The 16,837-nt window shown below is 36.4% G+C and overlaps 1 protein-coding gene across 5 annotated transcripts in view; it reads right to left on the bottom strand.

The window, feature by feature from the left end:
- The window catches only part of Kdm4c (lysine demethylase 4C), a 209,741-nt gene that overhangs the window by 142,225 nt on the left and 50,679 nt on the right, over window positions 1-16,837 (bottom strand). For all 5 annotated transcript variants that reach the window (XR_013049167.1, XR_001578650.3, XM_006981402.4 and 2 more), the window contains 2 exons: window positions 13,568-13,761; window positions 2,976-3,025 (listed from right to left, as the gene is read on the bottom strand). Coding sequence is in view for 3 of the 5 variants with exons in the window: in XM_006981402.4 (XP_006981464.1) it covers window positions 2,976-3,025; window positions 13,568-13,761 (244 nt within the window). In the remaining 2 variants the exon portion in view is untranslated. The remainder of the gene's footprint in view (window positions 1-2,975; window positions 3,026-13,567; window positions 13,762-16,837) is intronic.

The raw sequence follows: 16,837 nt of genomic DNA, 5'->3' as shown, positions 1-16,837 counted from the left end.
AAATTTCAAATGACATTTTTAGACCATCAATAAATGAATGCTTAAGGGAATAATACTTATCACTTTGAAATAATAAGAGTACATCATCCTCATTCAAAGAGGAAGATATGAACACAGGTCATTTTCAAATCTGTTCATGATCAAAATGACTCGCTGCTCATATTATTGCTATGTTTCTCTCCTGACAGCACTGCAAGGACCAAGCAAAGGTTCTTACGAATGACTTCTAAGAAAATGACAAGTTTTGGATATAATTTCAGGAAATAGAGGGAATGGCTGCTTATTTTCCAGCCATAGAACTTCACTCTCCAGCAAAGGGACGTCTACAAATCAGGGTAAAAGAGTCTACTCCCTGGGCTTCAAGTTTGCTAACAGGCCTAAAGTGCACATACATACTCACATATGTCTCTAACTGTAACTCTTGTGCTCATTTATTAGTCCTTCCTAATACTTACTCTTCTGCCCTCCTTTGTTGAATATTTTGCCCTCCTTTTGTAAATAAGGTGGTAGCTAGATGCAGCTGCTGAAACCTATACCAACTACTCAGTAGGCTGAGACAGAAGGATCTCCTAAGTATAGGACATAGAGGCCAGCATGAGAAACACAGTACTAACCTGTCAAACAAAATAAACAAATGATTGAGTAAATGCAAACTTATAAAGTCTTAATTGAAAAGTAACTACCTGTTCAAACAATAAGTAAGGTGACAGACAAACAAAAGACAGGTAAACAAAAGAATCCACTCCCTGGTAGTCACTCACATTCCCAAACTTGCTGTACATCATTCTAAATCATGTATCTTTTCTCAATAACTAAAATTTCCACCAGTGCAAGCAAGTCATTCTCAATATTTTTAACTAACAGTATTTTATTCACAGTAAGAGACAAATGGAATACACACTTTCATTAAAAAACAATGACATTTCCAATTTACTTCAATCTGGTTTTGAATTAATTTAATATAACAGCAAAATCATTGTCCTTTTTCTATAACAAGTGAGACTAAGATGTGGATGTTTTAAAAACTGAAAATCATTTGATCTGTCATTTTTTATTAAACTTTATACTCCATTATCTTCCAGATTTGAAATTCAACTATATCAAACCAAACAGTGGAAAGAATGCAGTGGCATTACAAGTGAACATACCAAGCAGACAATTATATACTTTTATTATACCTATGTCCATATAATATTAGTTCATCAGGAAAAGTGGTTGTTATACAAGTATCAAGACCAAAGTTCTGATCCCCAGAACCCATGTATGTTGATCAAGTGTTACAGCCACACTATAAAAGTAATTCCTGATTAAGCCAGCTAGCTATTCTAACCAAATAGAGGAGGTCTGGGTTCAAGTGAAAGACCCTACCTAAATATATAAGGTGGAAAGCAAGTGAAGAAAAGACACTCAACACCAATCTCTCGTGCATATAAATGTTCCCATACTTAAGCCAACACACACACACACACACACACACAATTAAAAAAAGAGAAAGCAACTGAAAGGCAAATTCAAATTCCTGGCTTGGTTAAATACAGGACTAATAGCTTTCAGATAAAATATTCATAGGTGTCACAATAAATCAAGATTTTATTAGAAATCAAAAATGGATACACTCATGCATAAAAGGTGACTGTTATGATTATGGTATACAGACAAAATAATGGAAAGTATCTCTACCTGCTTTTTATTTTATGTATCAGATGTTGCCTTAATGAAGATAGTCTACAATGTTCTATCATATGTACTGCATTGTTTTATCATTGTAATTATCTGGTTAGTATCTGGTCATCAACACAAATCCTTCACTGTCTTATAGGACTTTTTCATTTGTTTCCTTTCTCAAAATGATACTCTAAAACAGTTTTAGTTTCATGTTCTTGTTCATTCATCAAGTTTGTTGCCCTTACTGATTAAAAAACTGGTACTTTATCTCCATGAGATATAATCTATCATAGTTTACATGAGTTTGAGTATGACCCCACACCATGAAGCTGATATTAGCTCCTTTTTAAGTTCTTTGGTGATAAGGTTAATACAAATGTTGAAATAGTTATTATAGAGAAGAGAATAGCTCAACATTTAGTTTTAGCACAAAGTACATTGCCTTATACATTCTGAATTTATGATAATCATCTTATAAATCTCTGCTCTAATCTGTTATGCAGAACAGTATTCAACCACTACAGTATTCAACCACTTCAGTATTCATGAAAATATTCCCTAAGTTCAAGCTCACAATTAAAATGCTATCATTACTGTAATAATAAAATACATTAAAAAAAAAAAAAACACTGTGGCCTGCCAAAATTACAACACTGCTTCTTACAAAGTTGATCCTGTACTATTATTTCTAACAGTTTCCTATAATTTGGATTAGGGAGAAAAGCTGTAGATGCCATTAATAATTTCTGTTCAAACTGTCAGGCCAATGAGTTTTTTTCAATGTCTTTGATTCATTTTTAAGTGGAAGTAGGTAACATGGAGGGGAAATGTCCTTTGTCATATTAATAAAAGGCAAACCTAACATAACAATAAAACATATATAATGCCTGAGGAGAAGTGGTCTGCTCACTCAAGAGTGAGTCCTGGAGAAAGTCAAAATGCTTGCTACCAGTTATGACTCAAATTCAACTCTACTTGCTATTACAAATAGTTTATGACCGGCTGTCATCTTTGGGGGGCTAGAAAACAAGATAAAGTTCAGCATTCTTTAAGAAAGAATTAGGAATAGTCAAAATTGATTGAAATTCTAACTTCCCAATAAAATATTAAGCAGTCAGCTAAAACCCTTATGAAGACTATGTAACAGAAGAAACATCACAAATTAATATGAAAATAAAGAATATTGTTTAATTAGGGTAACATTTAAAAGCCAGTTTGAAGAGGACATACATTAAACAAACACAGTAAATAAACTGCTGAACTACCTCAAAACAGAGCATATAAAGTAAGAAACTGAAAGCAAGTTTTACCTTGGGCTAATCTTTCAAGTCGCTTTCCATGCTCCGGAGGTATAGCATACCTAAAATGTTAAGAATAAATAAGAAAATGCATGTTTATAATATTTTAGATAGTATCTGAAGGATATTTATTCTGAACACCTTCACTTACAAAAATTTAACACTAAATTGCACTTAGATGAACTGACTAGGAAACAAGAAATCATAAAAGCCTGTACCTTAGACACAGAATGGAAGAAAATAATATAAACAACCCACTTAAAAGTCCAAGATCAACTGTACTTTAAAGTTTAGTGAACAAAGGTTCAAGACTAGTAAACCCTCATCTAAGCTGAGAGACCCTCCACTAATCACAATTTTTCTATGTACTGTACATATTTCTGGGCAAAGAGACTTTTGTTTGTTTGTAGGCTGGTAAGTTTTGGTATTGTTTCAAAAAAATATTGGTTGCTATCTTTTTATAATTTTTTACTATACTTATTGTGTGTGCATGTGTATGAATGCACACATGCATGCACATGTGTACCATGTGTGCATGTGAAGGTCAGAGGACAACGTTCAGGAGTTGGTTCTCTCCTACCAAGTTAGTTTCTAGGGATCAAACTCAGATTTTCAGACTTGGTGGCAAGCATCTTTGGTTGTTGTCTTCTAAATGTAGCTTTTATTTTATTTATTTCATAATTATATAACTTTAAAAATCCTGATTACAATCTTTCTACCCTAAATAACAGAAATATTCATCTAAATTTCTTAGTACAGTCGCTCTTAACCTTTCTAATGCTTCAAACATTTTAATACAGTTCCTCCAAACATCTTAATACAGTTCTTCATGTAGTGGTGACCCCTAACCATAAAATTTTCCTCATGGGTTTATATCAGGAATGAATTCACTTAGAAGATTTAAAAAAAAAAAAAAAAAAAAAAAAAAACAAAAAACTGCAGATCAACTCTTTATAACACCTACAAATGTATACACACACACACACACACACACACACACACACATACATACACACATACACACAATATGGGTATATTATGTCTGCGCAAGATGAGCTGGCTGTGGAAAGATATTTACACACCCGTATCCCTTTAAACAATTGGCAAGATTAAATTCTCACAATTTCAAATTTAATCATCATTTCACAGAAAAGGCAACTACACCCATTTGTTGAAAAAAGAAGAAAGGGGAAAGTTAATATTGGTCTATACCAAATCTGATCGGTAACTTACTTCTGGTACATGAATCACTCTTATTAGATATTCTGCTGCCACCCTACCTGGGTGACCTTATTAGCCAATCTTCTAAACATCTGAGTGCACTACTATGGAGAATTATCTGTCTAACTGGGACTGTTTTTCTTTTTAAATTTAGGACAATGTCTTGCTCTATTTCTGAAATCTCTAAAAGACACAACTCCTACTACAATTATAAATGAATTCAAATTCCTACGATTATGACTGGGTGGCGGTGGCAAATGCATTTAATCCCAGCACTCTGGAGGCAGAGGCAAGTGGATCTCTCTGTGTTTGAGGCCAGCCTGGTCTACAGAGGTAGCTCCTAGACAGCCAAGGATGCACAAAGAAACCCTGTCATGAAAAACAAAACAAAACAAAATTCTTATAATTAATCAAACATTGCTACAGTTCAACATTCTCTAAAATTATTTGCAGTAGTTTCATAGGGAGTGAAACTGTTAGGAGGTGTGGCCTTGCTGAAGTGGGTGTGGCCTTTTTGGAGGAAGCATGTCACTTTGGGGGGAGGGGCTTTAAGGCCTTCTATGCTCAAGACAACATCCATTATCACAGTCTACTTCCTGTTGCCTTGTGATCAAGATGTACCCAGCACCTTGTCTGCCTGCATGCCACAACATTCCTTGTCATAATAATGGACTGACTGATCCTCTGAAAGTGTAAGTGAGCCACCCCAATTAAATGTTTTTTATATATAAGAGTTGCCATGGTCTCTTCACAGCAATAGAAACCCTAAGACAGAAATTGGTACCAGGGACTGAGGTATTGCTGTGATAGATGACGATGTTTTTGTTAGGAGGAATTTGGACTTATGGTACTTTGGGTTAGGAAAGCAGTGGAATGCTTCAAGCACTGCTTAATGGGCAATACTAATAGGATCATGGGAGACAATGGTGCTGAGAATGATATGAACTGTGGGGATCATAGAAAGAATGGTGCTGAGAATGACATGAACTGTGAGGTTTCAGAGAAGATGTTACTATATAGCCTACAGATTATTGTGATATTTTGTCGAAGAATGCGGCTGCCTTTTGCCCTTGTCTAAGAGTCTGCCTGAGGCTAAAGTGAAAAGTTTTAAATTAATTCCCTTGGCAAAGGAAATCTCAAAACAGCCTAGTATAGACTCTGTCTTGTGATTATTAATTGTCAACTATGATGAAGATTTATAATGAAAAAGGGTAAGGTGAGCAAATAAAAATACAAAATGTACAGATAGAGAAAAGGGGCACTAGGAAGTAGAACAGAGCTAAATTCTGTGTTCAAGAAGATAAACAGATTAAGAAATGGAATAAAGGGAGTGGTGATCTCAGGGCAAGATCCTACCCAGCTAAATTTCTAAAATGTGAAAAGGATTTAAAGAAAAACTTAAGAGCCGGGTATGGTGGTGCACACCTTTAATCCCAGCACTCAAGAGGCAGAATCTGGCTGATCTCTGAGTTTGCGGTCAGTCTGGTCTACAAACCAAGTTTAAGGACAGCCAAGCTTAGGCAGTGGAGGTAAAAATCAAAAATAGAAAGCTGGTAAAGATGTAATTGAACAAGGGGACCATGTTCCAGTCCCAGAAAACAGCAGAACTTGGCAGCTTCAGCCACGTGGTTCTGAATTTAGAGTTAAGTATAAAAGAAACAGGTTATGGAATTTGTCTCCAATAAGGAAAGCCACTGAAGCCAGGCATATGTCAGGGTTGTCCCTAAACGGAGGCCTAAAGAGGCCACTGCATGAAGCTGTGAAGTTGGAGCCTTGATTGTCTTGGAGAACCCAAGATGTTAGACATGCCAGAGTTGTGGGATACCTGCCCAAGAGAGTTGATAACAGGGAGTGCAACCAGCCCAAGTGAAATAAGTGTGCTGCAGTCAACAAAGCTGAATGCAGTTGGGAGATCTGAAGAGTGTTTTGACATCAGACATGAAGATGCAGAGTTTGGGGTTTGCCCAGCTGATTCTCAGTCTTGCTTTAAACCATTATTTCCTCACTATGCTCCCTTCCCTCTGTTTTGGGACGGTGATGCATATCCTGTGCCATTATATGTTGGAAGTACGTGATCTGTGTTTTGATTTTGATTTACAATTAAAAGACTGAATGAATCTCAGAAGAGACTTTGAACTTTGGACTTTAAAATACTGTTGGGACTATGATAGACTGTGGAAACTTTTGAAGTTGGACTAAATGCACCTTGTACTATGATATTGTTACAAGTTTATGGGGACTAGAAAGTGGAATGTGGTAGTTTGAATGTAACTGGCCTCCAAAATCTCAGAGAGTGGAACTATTAGGAGGTGTGGCCTTGTTAGAGGAAGTATGTCACTGTGGAGGTGGGCTTTGAGGTCTCCTATGCTCAAGATACTGCCCAGTGTCACTCACAGTCCACTTACATCTTGATCCTTCTGATCAAGATGTACCCAGCACCATATCTGCCTGCATATCACCATGCTCCCCACGACAATGACAATGAACTGAACCTCTGAAAATGTAAGTGAGCCACCCCAATTAAATGATTTCCTTAAAAGAGTTATTATTGTCATGGTGTCTCTTCACAACAATAGAAATCCTACCTAAGACATCATTAAAAGGTAAAATTTTCCTTCTAACCATTGTCCACAAAGAAAAAATGAAATATTGCCCAAGCAGAACTAAATCTTCATATTGATAGTAACCCTCTGGTAACATTCAACAAAGTACAAGGTAACAATGAATTCTGGAAGACATTTTCACTGCCCTGCTATAAAAACTATTGACAACAGCTATGCTTACATGAAAAAAAAAAATGTGTCTCTCTAAGGAGGAACACTGATTAGATATTATGGGTACAATTGCCTTTAAAGTTATCAGTGATTAGATATTGCATAGCACATTTTCATTTTATATCAGTATCTTTACTAATTCTAAATTTTTTCTTACTTTCAAGATCAAGGAAACAGCATCCCTTCTAAACAATACTTTGTGTAATTTACTAAAAAAATAAATAAAAAGGAAACTTTATTTGAAATACTTTGAGGCTTTTCTTGTTTATGATGATGTTAGCTGTGGTTTTTCCTGTATATTGCCTTCATTATGTTGAGAGACATCCCCTGTATCTCTATTTTCTGCAGAACTTTAATCATAAAGAGATGACAGATTTTGTTTGAGGCCTTTTCTCCATTTAATGAGATGGTCATGTGGTTCCTACCATTTACTCTATGTGTGCTGTGGAATAATCCTCTTGTACACTGTAAAGATTTGGCACTTGAATTGGTTTAATAAAATGATGATTGGCCAGCAGCCAGGCAGGAAGTATAGGCAGACGACCAAACTAAGAATGCCAGAAGAGGAAGGGTGGAGTCAGGAGTTGCTAGTCAGACCTAGAGGAAGCAAGATGAGAATGCCATACTGAGAAAAGGTACCAAGCCACATAGCTAAACATAGATTAGAATTATTGGTTAATTTAAGTATAAGAGCTAGTTAGTAATAAGCCTGAGCTATCAGCTAAGCATTTATACTTAATATAAGCCTCTGTGTTGTAATTTGGGAAGTAGTTGCTGGGTATTTGGGAGTTGTTGTCAGGACAAAAACTTCCATCTACATATGTGGTAAATTACATTTACTAATTTACATACATTGAACCATCTCTTCACCTTTAGGATGAAGCCAACTTTATCATGGTGGATAATATTTTTGATGTGTTCCTGAATTCAGTTTGCAAGTATTTTATTGACAATTTCTGCATCTATGTTCATCAAGGATATTGACCTATAACTTTATTTTTTTAAGAGGATTGTCAGGTTTTGATAACAGGATAACAATGGCTGTGGAAAGAGAATTTGGAAATATTTTGTCTTTTTCTGTTTAACATAACATAGTTTCAGGAGTATTAGTGTTCTCTAAAGGTTTGGCAGAATTCTATGCCTGAGTTCATCTGGCTTTTACAACTGGGAGATTTTTTTAAATTACTGCTTCTGTTTTATTGAATGTTATGGGTCTATTTAAATTATTGACTCAATTAAATTTTGGTAGTTAATTCCCTTCAAGAAATTCATCCATTTCTTCTTCCTTAATATTGCCTGAGTTTTCTTGGTATGTGTTGTAATGTTTCCTCTGTAATTTCTAATTTTATCTCACTGGATTGTATTCTTTTTTCTTTTGATTAGTTTGAATAAAGGATTGTCAATCTTTTTAAAGAACCAACTCATGGTTACCTTGAATCTTTATATTTGTGTTGCTGTTTCTATTTCATTTATTCCAGCCTTGATTTTGATTAGCACTTCCCATTTACTTTTGGGAGGTGTTGATTATTCTTGTTTTGCCTAAGTCTTTAGGTGCATGTTAAGTTATTAATTTGAGATCTTCCATTGTTCTTAATATAAGTACAAAGTTCTACAAAATTTCGTTATGACTGCTTTCATTTATCCCACAGAATTTGGAATGTTATGTTTTCATTTTCGTTATACGAGGAATTTTTAATACCATTTTTTACTTTTTCTCTCACTCAATTTTGATTTCCCACCCCCAACATAGTACTTCTAGTTTTAGCTGAGCAATAAGACAAATGAAAGAGATTAAGATACAAATAGGAAAGAAAGAAGTCAAAGTATCCTTATTTGGGGATGATATGATTTTATACATACCGTGTGAAAGAGTGTGAAAAGAGACTATACGAGTCAGAAAAAATCAGTGTCATCTGGACATTGCACAGTAGCCACACATATGAATTCGCAATGGTGTGACAGGCTCAAGACCTGTATAAGCCTAAACCAAATCAAATCCCATCATGCAAAGGGGAGTTGGACATGAAGAAAGGAGAATTTGGCTAGAAGCTATTGACAATTCTTAGCTGCTGGTAGAGAAAAGATCAATTTTCTCTAAAAGTGTATCCCTTGATAAGTCCATCAAGTTTCAGTAAAAGACCACTCATCCAAAAATAGTTCAGCAACACAAATTGACCTTGAAGGAGTGGGGTGGGAGACTCAAAGTTGGAGTGTGAAAGGAAGAAGAAGTGGAGCTGGGAAAAGAAAGGTGAATATGGTCAAAACATTACACAAAACTCTCAAAGAACTAATGTCTTTAAAAAGTTGGCCTCCCCACAAGTAGTCATCCCAGCACATGGGAAGAAGAGGTAGGTGAATCTCTGTGAGTTCAAGGCCAACCTGGTCTATATAGATATTTCCAGGACAGACAGAGTGTTCAGCATAGAGAGACCGTGTCAAAAAAACACTGGATTTCAAATGGTATAAACCCAGTAGGGTAAAGAAAAGCACTGATTGGACTAAGAGTGGCTCCCTGAGACAGAATCAGCCAGCTCTGATTGGACCAAGAGCAGCTCTCTGAGACACAGAATCTGCCAGTTCCAATTACACCAAGAGCTACAATAGGACTCAGAGTGGCCCCTGAGACACAGACACAGCAAGCACAGATTGGACCAAGAGCACTTGCTCAGACACAGGCACATCTTAGACCTACTGGAGGAAGAGATGGGAAGACACCAATGCAAAAATACATACAACAACATAAGAGCAATAGGGCATCACCAGAACCTAGTGGTTCAACAGCAGCAAGACCAGAAAAAAATCACAACATAGAAGAAGCAAAAGAAAGTGACCTTAAAAATAACTTTAAGAAGATGATAGAGGGCTTTAAAGAGGAAATGAAAAATTCCCTTAAAAGAAATTAAGGAAAAGACAAACAAAAAATTGGAGGACATCAATAAATCCCTTAAAGAAAGCCAAGAAAATCATGAAAAAGCAAACAAGTGAAGGAAACAGTTTAAGACCTGAAAATTGAAATAGAAACAATGAAGACACAAACCAAGGGAATGCTGGAAATAGAAAATCTGAGTAAATGAACAGAAACTTCAAATGCAAGTATAACCAATAGAATACAAGAGATGGAAGAAAGAATATCTGGTGTAGAGAATACAATAGAGGAAATAGATTCCTCAGTCAAAAAAAAAAAAAAAGTCATAACACAAAATGTCCAGGAAATCTGGAACAACATGAAAAGGCCAAACCTAAGAATAATAAGGATAGAAGAAGGAGAAGAATACCAACTCAAAGGCACAGAAAATATATTCAACAAAATCACAGAAGAAAATTTTCCTAACTTAAAGAAGGGTATACTTATGAAGATACAAGAAGCTTATAGAAGACCAAATAGACCCAAAAAAAAGTCCCCTCGCCACATAATAATTAAACCACTAAACATACAGATTAAAGAAGGAATATTAAGAGCAATAAGGAAAAAGGCCAAGTAACTTATAAAGGCAGATCCATCCGAATAACACCAGACTTCTCAATAGACTCTGAAAGCCAGAAGGTCCTGGACAAATGTAATACAGACACTAAGAGACAACGGATGGCAGACCAGACTACTATAACCACAAAAACTTTTAATCACCATAGACAGAGTGCAAAAGACATTCCAAGACAAAACCAAATTTAAACAATACCTATCCATAAATCCAGCCCTACAGAAAGCACTTGAAGGAAAAATCCAGTCTAAGGAAGTCAGATGCACCCACAAAAACATAGGCAATAGATAACTCCACAACAGCAAATGCCAAAGAAAGGAAATTCACACGTACTACCACCAAAAGATAACAAGAATTAACAATCACTGGTCATTAATATCCCTTAATATCAATGGACTCAATTCATCTATAAAAAGACACAGGTGCTGTGGGACGGTCTGTATGTCAAATTGCTCTGATTGGTCAATAAATAAAACACTGATTGGCCAGTGGCCAGGCAGGAAGTAGGTGGGAAAAAGGAAAGAGGAGAATTATGGGAAGCAGAAGGCGGAGGCGGAGAGACACTGCAGCCGCCGCCATGACCAGCAGCATGTGAAGACGCCGGTAAGCCACCAGCCACGTGGCAAGGTATAGATTTATGGAAATGGATTAATTTAAGATAAAAGAACAGTTAGCAAGATGCCTGCCACGGCCATACAGTTTGTAAGCAATATAAGTCTCTGTGTTTACTTGGTTGGGTCTGAGCGGCTGTGGGACTGGCGGGTGACAAAGATTTGTCCTGACTGTGGGCAAAGCAGGAAAACTCTAGCTACACACAGGCTAACAGAATGGATACGAAACAGGGTCCATCATTCTGCTGCATACAAGAAATGCAACTCAACTTCAAAGACAGACAATACCTCAGAGTAAAAAGCTGGGAAAAGACTTTCCAATCAAATGGACTTAAGCAAGCTGGTGTAGCTACCCTAACATCTAACAAAATAGACTTCAAACTAAAATCAATCAAAAGAGACAAGGAAGGACATTACATATTCACACACACAAAAAAAATCCACCAAGATGAAGTCCCAATTCTGAATATTTATGCCCCAAATACAAGGGCACTCACATATGTAAAAGAAACATTACTAAAATTTAAATCACACATCAAACCCCACACACTAATAATGGAAGACTTGGACACCCCACTCTCACCAATAGACAGATCTGCCAGACAGGAACTTAACAGAAATATAAGGGATCTAAGAGATGTTGTGACTCAAATGGACTTAATAGCTATCTACAGAACATTCCACCCTAAGCACAAAATATACCTTCTTCTTAGTACCCCATGTAACCTTCTCTAAAACTGAACACTTACTCAGTCACAAAGCAAATCTCAACAGATACCACCCCCCCAAAAAAAAAAAAATTGGAATAACCTTTGTTTTATCACACCATCATGGCTTCAAGTTAGATTTCAACAACAACAAAAAATTACAGAAAGCCTACAATAGCATGGAAACTTAATAATGCTCAACTGAATCACCAATGAGTCAAGGAAGAAATAAAGAAAGAAATTAAAGACTTCCTAGAATTCAATGAAAACGAATGTACTACATACCCAAATTTATGGGACACTATGAGAGCAATGCTAAGAGGAAAATTCATAGCACTAAATGCCCACATAAAGAAGCTGGAGAAATCTCACACTAGTGACTTAACAGCATACCTAAAAAGCTCTAGAACAAAAAGAAGCAAACTCACCCAGAAGGAATAGACAGATGCTAGGAAAAAATCAAATTGAGGGCCGAAATCAATAAAATAGAAACAAGGAGAATAATACAAAGAATCAATGAACAAACAATTAGTTCTTTGAGAAAATCAACAAGATAGACAAACCCTTATCCAAACTAACCAAAAAGGCAGAGAGAGAACACCTAAATTAACAAAATCAGAAATGAAAAGGGAGACATAACAACAGACAATGAGGAAATCCAGAGAATCATCAGGTCATACTTGAAAAACCTATACTCCACAAAATTAGAAAATCTAAAAGAAATGGACAATTTTCTTGGTAGGTATCACATGCCAAAACTAAATCAAGACCAGGTAAACAATTTAAATAGACCTAAGGAAATACAAACAGTCATTAAAAGTCTCCCAACCAAAAAAAGCCCAGGATCAGATGGTTTCAGTGCAGAATTCTACGAGAATTTCAAAGAAATAGCTAATATCAATACTCTTTAAACTGTTCCTCACAATCAAAACAGAAGGAACACTGCCAAACTCTTTTTATGAGGCTACAGTTATCCTGATATCCAAAGCACACAAAGATGCAACCAAGAAAATTACAGACCAATCTACCTTATGAACATAACTACAAATGGGTAATGAATGTGGCATATAATTCTTCACCCTGACACATTTTAAAGTCATTACAAAAAAAAAAAAAAAATAGCCTCTAATCCAAACACATGGAAGGCAGAGGCAGAAATAATCACTGGAAGTCTATGTCCCATGTAATTTATACAGTAAGTTCAGGCCAGCCAGGATCTATAGCAAAAGTACATATCAAACCAGTTTGGAAGCTCACACTTATAATCCCAGTACTCAGGCAACTAAAATAGAAAGTTTACTATGAGTTCAGGGCCATCCTGAGGTGAGAAATGAGATCCCATCTTAATAAATATATATACCATATATCAACTCAAGTGTGTTGCCATTCTTACCAATACTATTTCCTATAAAGTGCTAATAGGCCCCCTGTCCTGGCACACACACACACCAAATGAGGCTGTCACTAAGAGGAAGCTGAACCAACAGATCAAGATTCTTAAATCTTTATATCCAAGAAGTCAAGTTTTTAATGACTGTCTCACACATAACCTCTAACAAATGCTCAAAGAAGTAAAGGTGCTTGACAAAGTATTTGCCATGAAGATTATATTAATTCATAGTATACAAAATGCCCACAGGAAACTACTGGGCTTAAAGTTTCTACTCAAAAACCTAAGAATTAAAAAAAAAAATGATTATATGATTACAGTCCAAAAGTTCCTTACACTCAAAGAAGTAATTCTCTTCAATAATGCACAACACTCAATGCCTCATAACTCTAAAGGATGTAAATATTAAACAAGTGACTTACCAAGACTTAGGCTCCCCAAAGTGGAGATAATTAATACTGTAGAGATCCATGTCTTCAGTGTGCCATGCAAATGTCGTTTTCCACATTCCAAAATAGAGATAAGGGGTATTTACACCCTCAATAGAAATACCGCACTCTTCTTCAACCACATCCAAGACTGTATTTAGGCGAGCTATATTCCATTCATCCACACCCTAGATAGCATCAAAACAGGGAGAGGGAGCGCAAAATCAATGTTAGTAAATGAAAAAATAGCATTTATTAATCAAATATCCACTTGTCAGGTACTATACTCTTTATGTTTTATTTCTTAAAAATGGAAAATATAGCACTTATTCAAAATTAACAGGCAAATATTCATTAAAATTATTCCAAAATTACTATAAACATATTGCATTTCTATATAATTATCAGGGTAAAATTACATCCAATAACTGCATGATTCTCAAGAAAAACTAAAGGTAAGGATGTACTTCCTACTTGGTGCTACCCAAGAAAGAAAAATAACCATCTTTAAAGCAGATAACCTGGGATATGATGCTAATATTTGGCATGTATTTAATTTGGGAACTGAAGCTTTGTTTGTTTCTTGTTTGCACATTAGTTATGAGGGGCTATCTTAGGAAATCAATAGCAAAAGCTATCTTCTAACAGCCCTCCCCGAGTCATGTCCATTTTATTGTAGTATGTGATCCACTGTATCCTACAAATTTCATGCTATTGGAAAAATTCACATTTTTCCAAACCATAGACCCTGTGCTCAGAGTAGTCCTCAATAAATAATAACAGCATACACTGCCAAGAAAATTTAAATACATAATTTCATCTGTAAATAACTCATCTAAATTCTGGTAAAAATGCTGGAATAGTTTAGTTTTGTTTAACCCCAGATAGTTGGTGTATGGGAGAGAAATGGTTATAAATTACTGGCATAAAAGTAAAAGGGGTTTTGTTGTGTTATTGTTTGTTTCTTTTTGTTAAAAGTGGCTGGAATGGTAGTAAATGCCTATAGTTTAGGAACTTTGAGAACTAGAGCCAGGAGGAGGAAAGACTTCAGCTCAGCTCCATAGCTAATTTAAGGCCAGCTCAGGCTACATAAGACCTTGTCTCCAAAAAATAAGAGTACTAAAAATGTTAAAGAAGTAGGAAAAGATTCTGATTTTAAGAGAATTACCAATCAATAATTAATTTACTGTAATTTACAGCTGTTTAGGATGTTTAGCAAACTATATTGTCTTCCCTACATACTTTCCTCATAGTTAAATTCTAATATTCAAAATTGGGCACATCCTTTTATAATTACAGGGCATCTATAATGCTGTTAAATCCATTTCAACCTCCACATATTGGTGTAAGAGAGGGACATTAAATATTCTATGTGAACTAAAAAGGCTCTCTCTAATACATATCACAGTGGCCTTACAGATGACCACTAATATCATTTCCCTTTTACAGTAAAAACCTTTAGGGTTGTTTCAGGTTTTTTTTTTATCTTTAAATAATTGTAATAATTTAATTAATAAACTAATTCCATTTTCTAACACTTTGGGGTTAGTCCCAAAGTATTGATGAAGCAGTAAAAAAAAAAGTCATTCAAACATCTTAGTTTACTAAATAATTCTCCTCCTGTCTACAACTCAATCCCTATTTTAGCCCATCTTCAGTTCTTTTTGACTTCGCCAACTCACTGAACCTCTCTTTGAGGGACCCACAACTGCTAGACTAGGCTGAAACTCATGTAGGGGAATTATATCCTCCTTCATGTCCTCCATTCTGGTCTCCTCAACCTTATTTTTAGTCCTGCTGCCACCTGCTAGCCTGAGCCCCACCTCCCAGACCATCTACATTCCCTGGGACTTGGTCCCAGGACACCCCAAGTTCTTCCTATAGTGTCACCTTTCAGCCCTTTCTTCTAGCTCATCTTTTGTGACTACTTGATGACCTGCAAAACAGCTCTCTACCCCACAAGCACCACCCTTGGCTACAACATCATCATTCCGACAAACTGGCTGCCTACAGAATGGAAAAATATTTTTACCAACTACATCTCCAGTAGAGGTCTAGTATGCAAAATACATAAAGAACAGACACGAGAGACCATTTCCAAGACTTCAGATATAGTAGTGCCTTTGTAGCTGGAGACCCTCTGTAAATTAGATTCTTGGGACTTTGAGAGCAAGTGTCATGAGATTACTCATTGAGATTTGCTGTGGATATCATTCTATATAAATAAAACACTGATGGCCAGTGACCAGGCAGGAAGTAGGTGGCCAGGCAGGAAGTAGGTGGGACAAGGAGAGAGGAGAATTCTGGGAAGTGGAAGGCTGAGGGAGAGACACTGCAGCCACCGCCAGGACAAGCAGCATGTAGAGAGTCTGGTAAGCCACCAGCCACGTGGCAAGGTATAGATTTATAAAAATGGGTTAATTTAAGATGAAAGAACAGTTAGCAAGAAGCCTGCCACGGCCATACAGTTTATAAGTGATATAAGCGTCTGAGTGATTATTTTATAAGTGGATTGTGGGACTGCGGGGCTTGGGGAACCTGGAGAGAAGCCCTCCAGCAACAGAGATTTGATGAACAGAATACTGCAAGACTATGGGGGAGGGGTGGAATAGCTGAATCAGATCCAAACAACATTCAGTAAATCAGTAATCTGGTCGAAACCGAAGTATATAAAATGCAACATTGACATAGATGCCAAACACCTTGCAGGACACTGCCAAAAGGCTACATAGGGATAGTAAGAGAATTTACAAAGAGATGCCCTATCTACGATTCCATCTAGGAACTATGGACATCCAAACTACCCACACATCAAGACAGCATCAGTAATCCAAACAGCCAAAGTTAGATACAGTAAGAAGAGCATGACCCATCACAGAAGACCCCCCCAGAAGCAAGGAAAAAGCAAAGTATACTGAGGCCAAAAATCAGGCAGGCAGGCTAGTCAGTTTCCTTAAATGGCATCTCCTCCAGTCTCTCTCTTCCTCTGTATTTACCCCCTGTATTTAATACCCCAATATCATTTTATCAAGCTACCTCAGGCTTATTCTATTCTTGCTCTATATTATCTTTTCTTTCTTCTCTCTTTTTTGTTTTGTTTTTTACTTTTTTCTTTCTCCTTGTTGTTTCCTTTTGCTTTTTACTCTCCCAACAAACTTCCCCTGTCCCACGGCTCCTGAAAAATGGAACAGTCCTACACTATCAGATAGCATATCTTTACTTCTCGACAGTTTGTCATCAAACATCTCCCATCCTGTGACATCT

The sequence above is a fragment of the Peromyscus maniculatus genome, chromosome 2 (assembly GCF_049852395.1).
Source record: "Peromyscus maniculatus bairdii isolate BWxNUB_F1_BW_parent chromosome 2, HU_Pman_BW_mat_3.1, whole genome shotgun sequence".
NCBI classification, from domain to species: Eukaryota; Metazoa; Chordata; class Mammalia; order Rodentia; family Cricetidae; genus Peromyscus; species Peromyscus maniculatus.
This window is presented reverse-complemented; position numbering and strand designations above follow the sequence as displayed.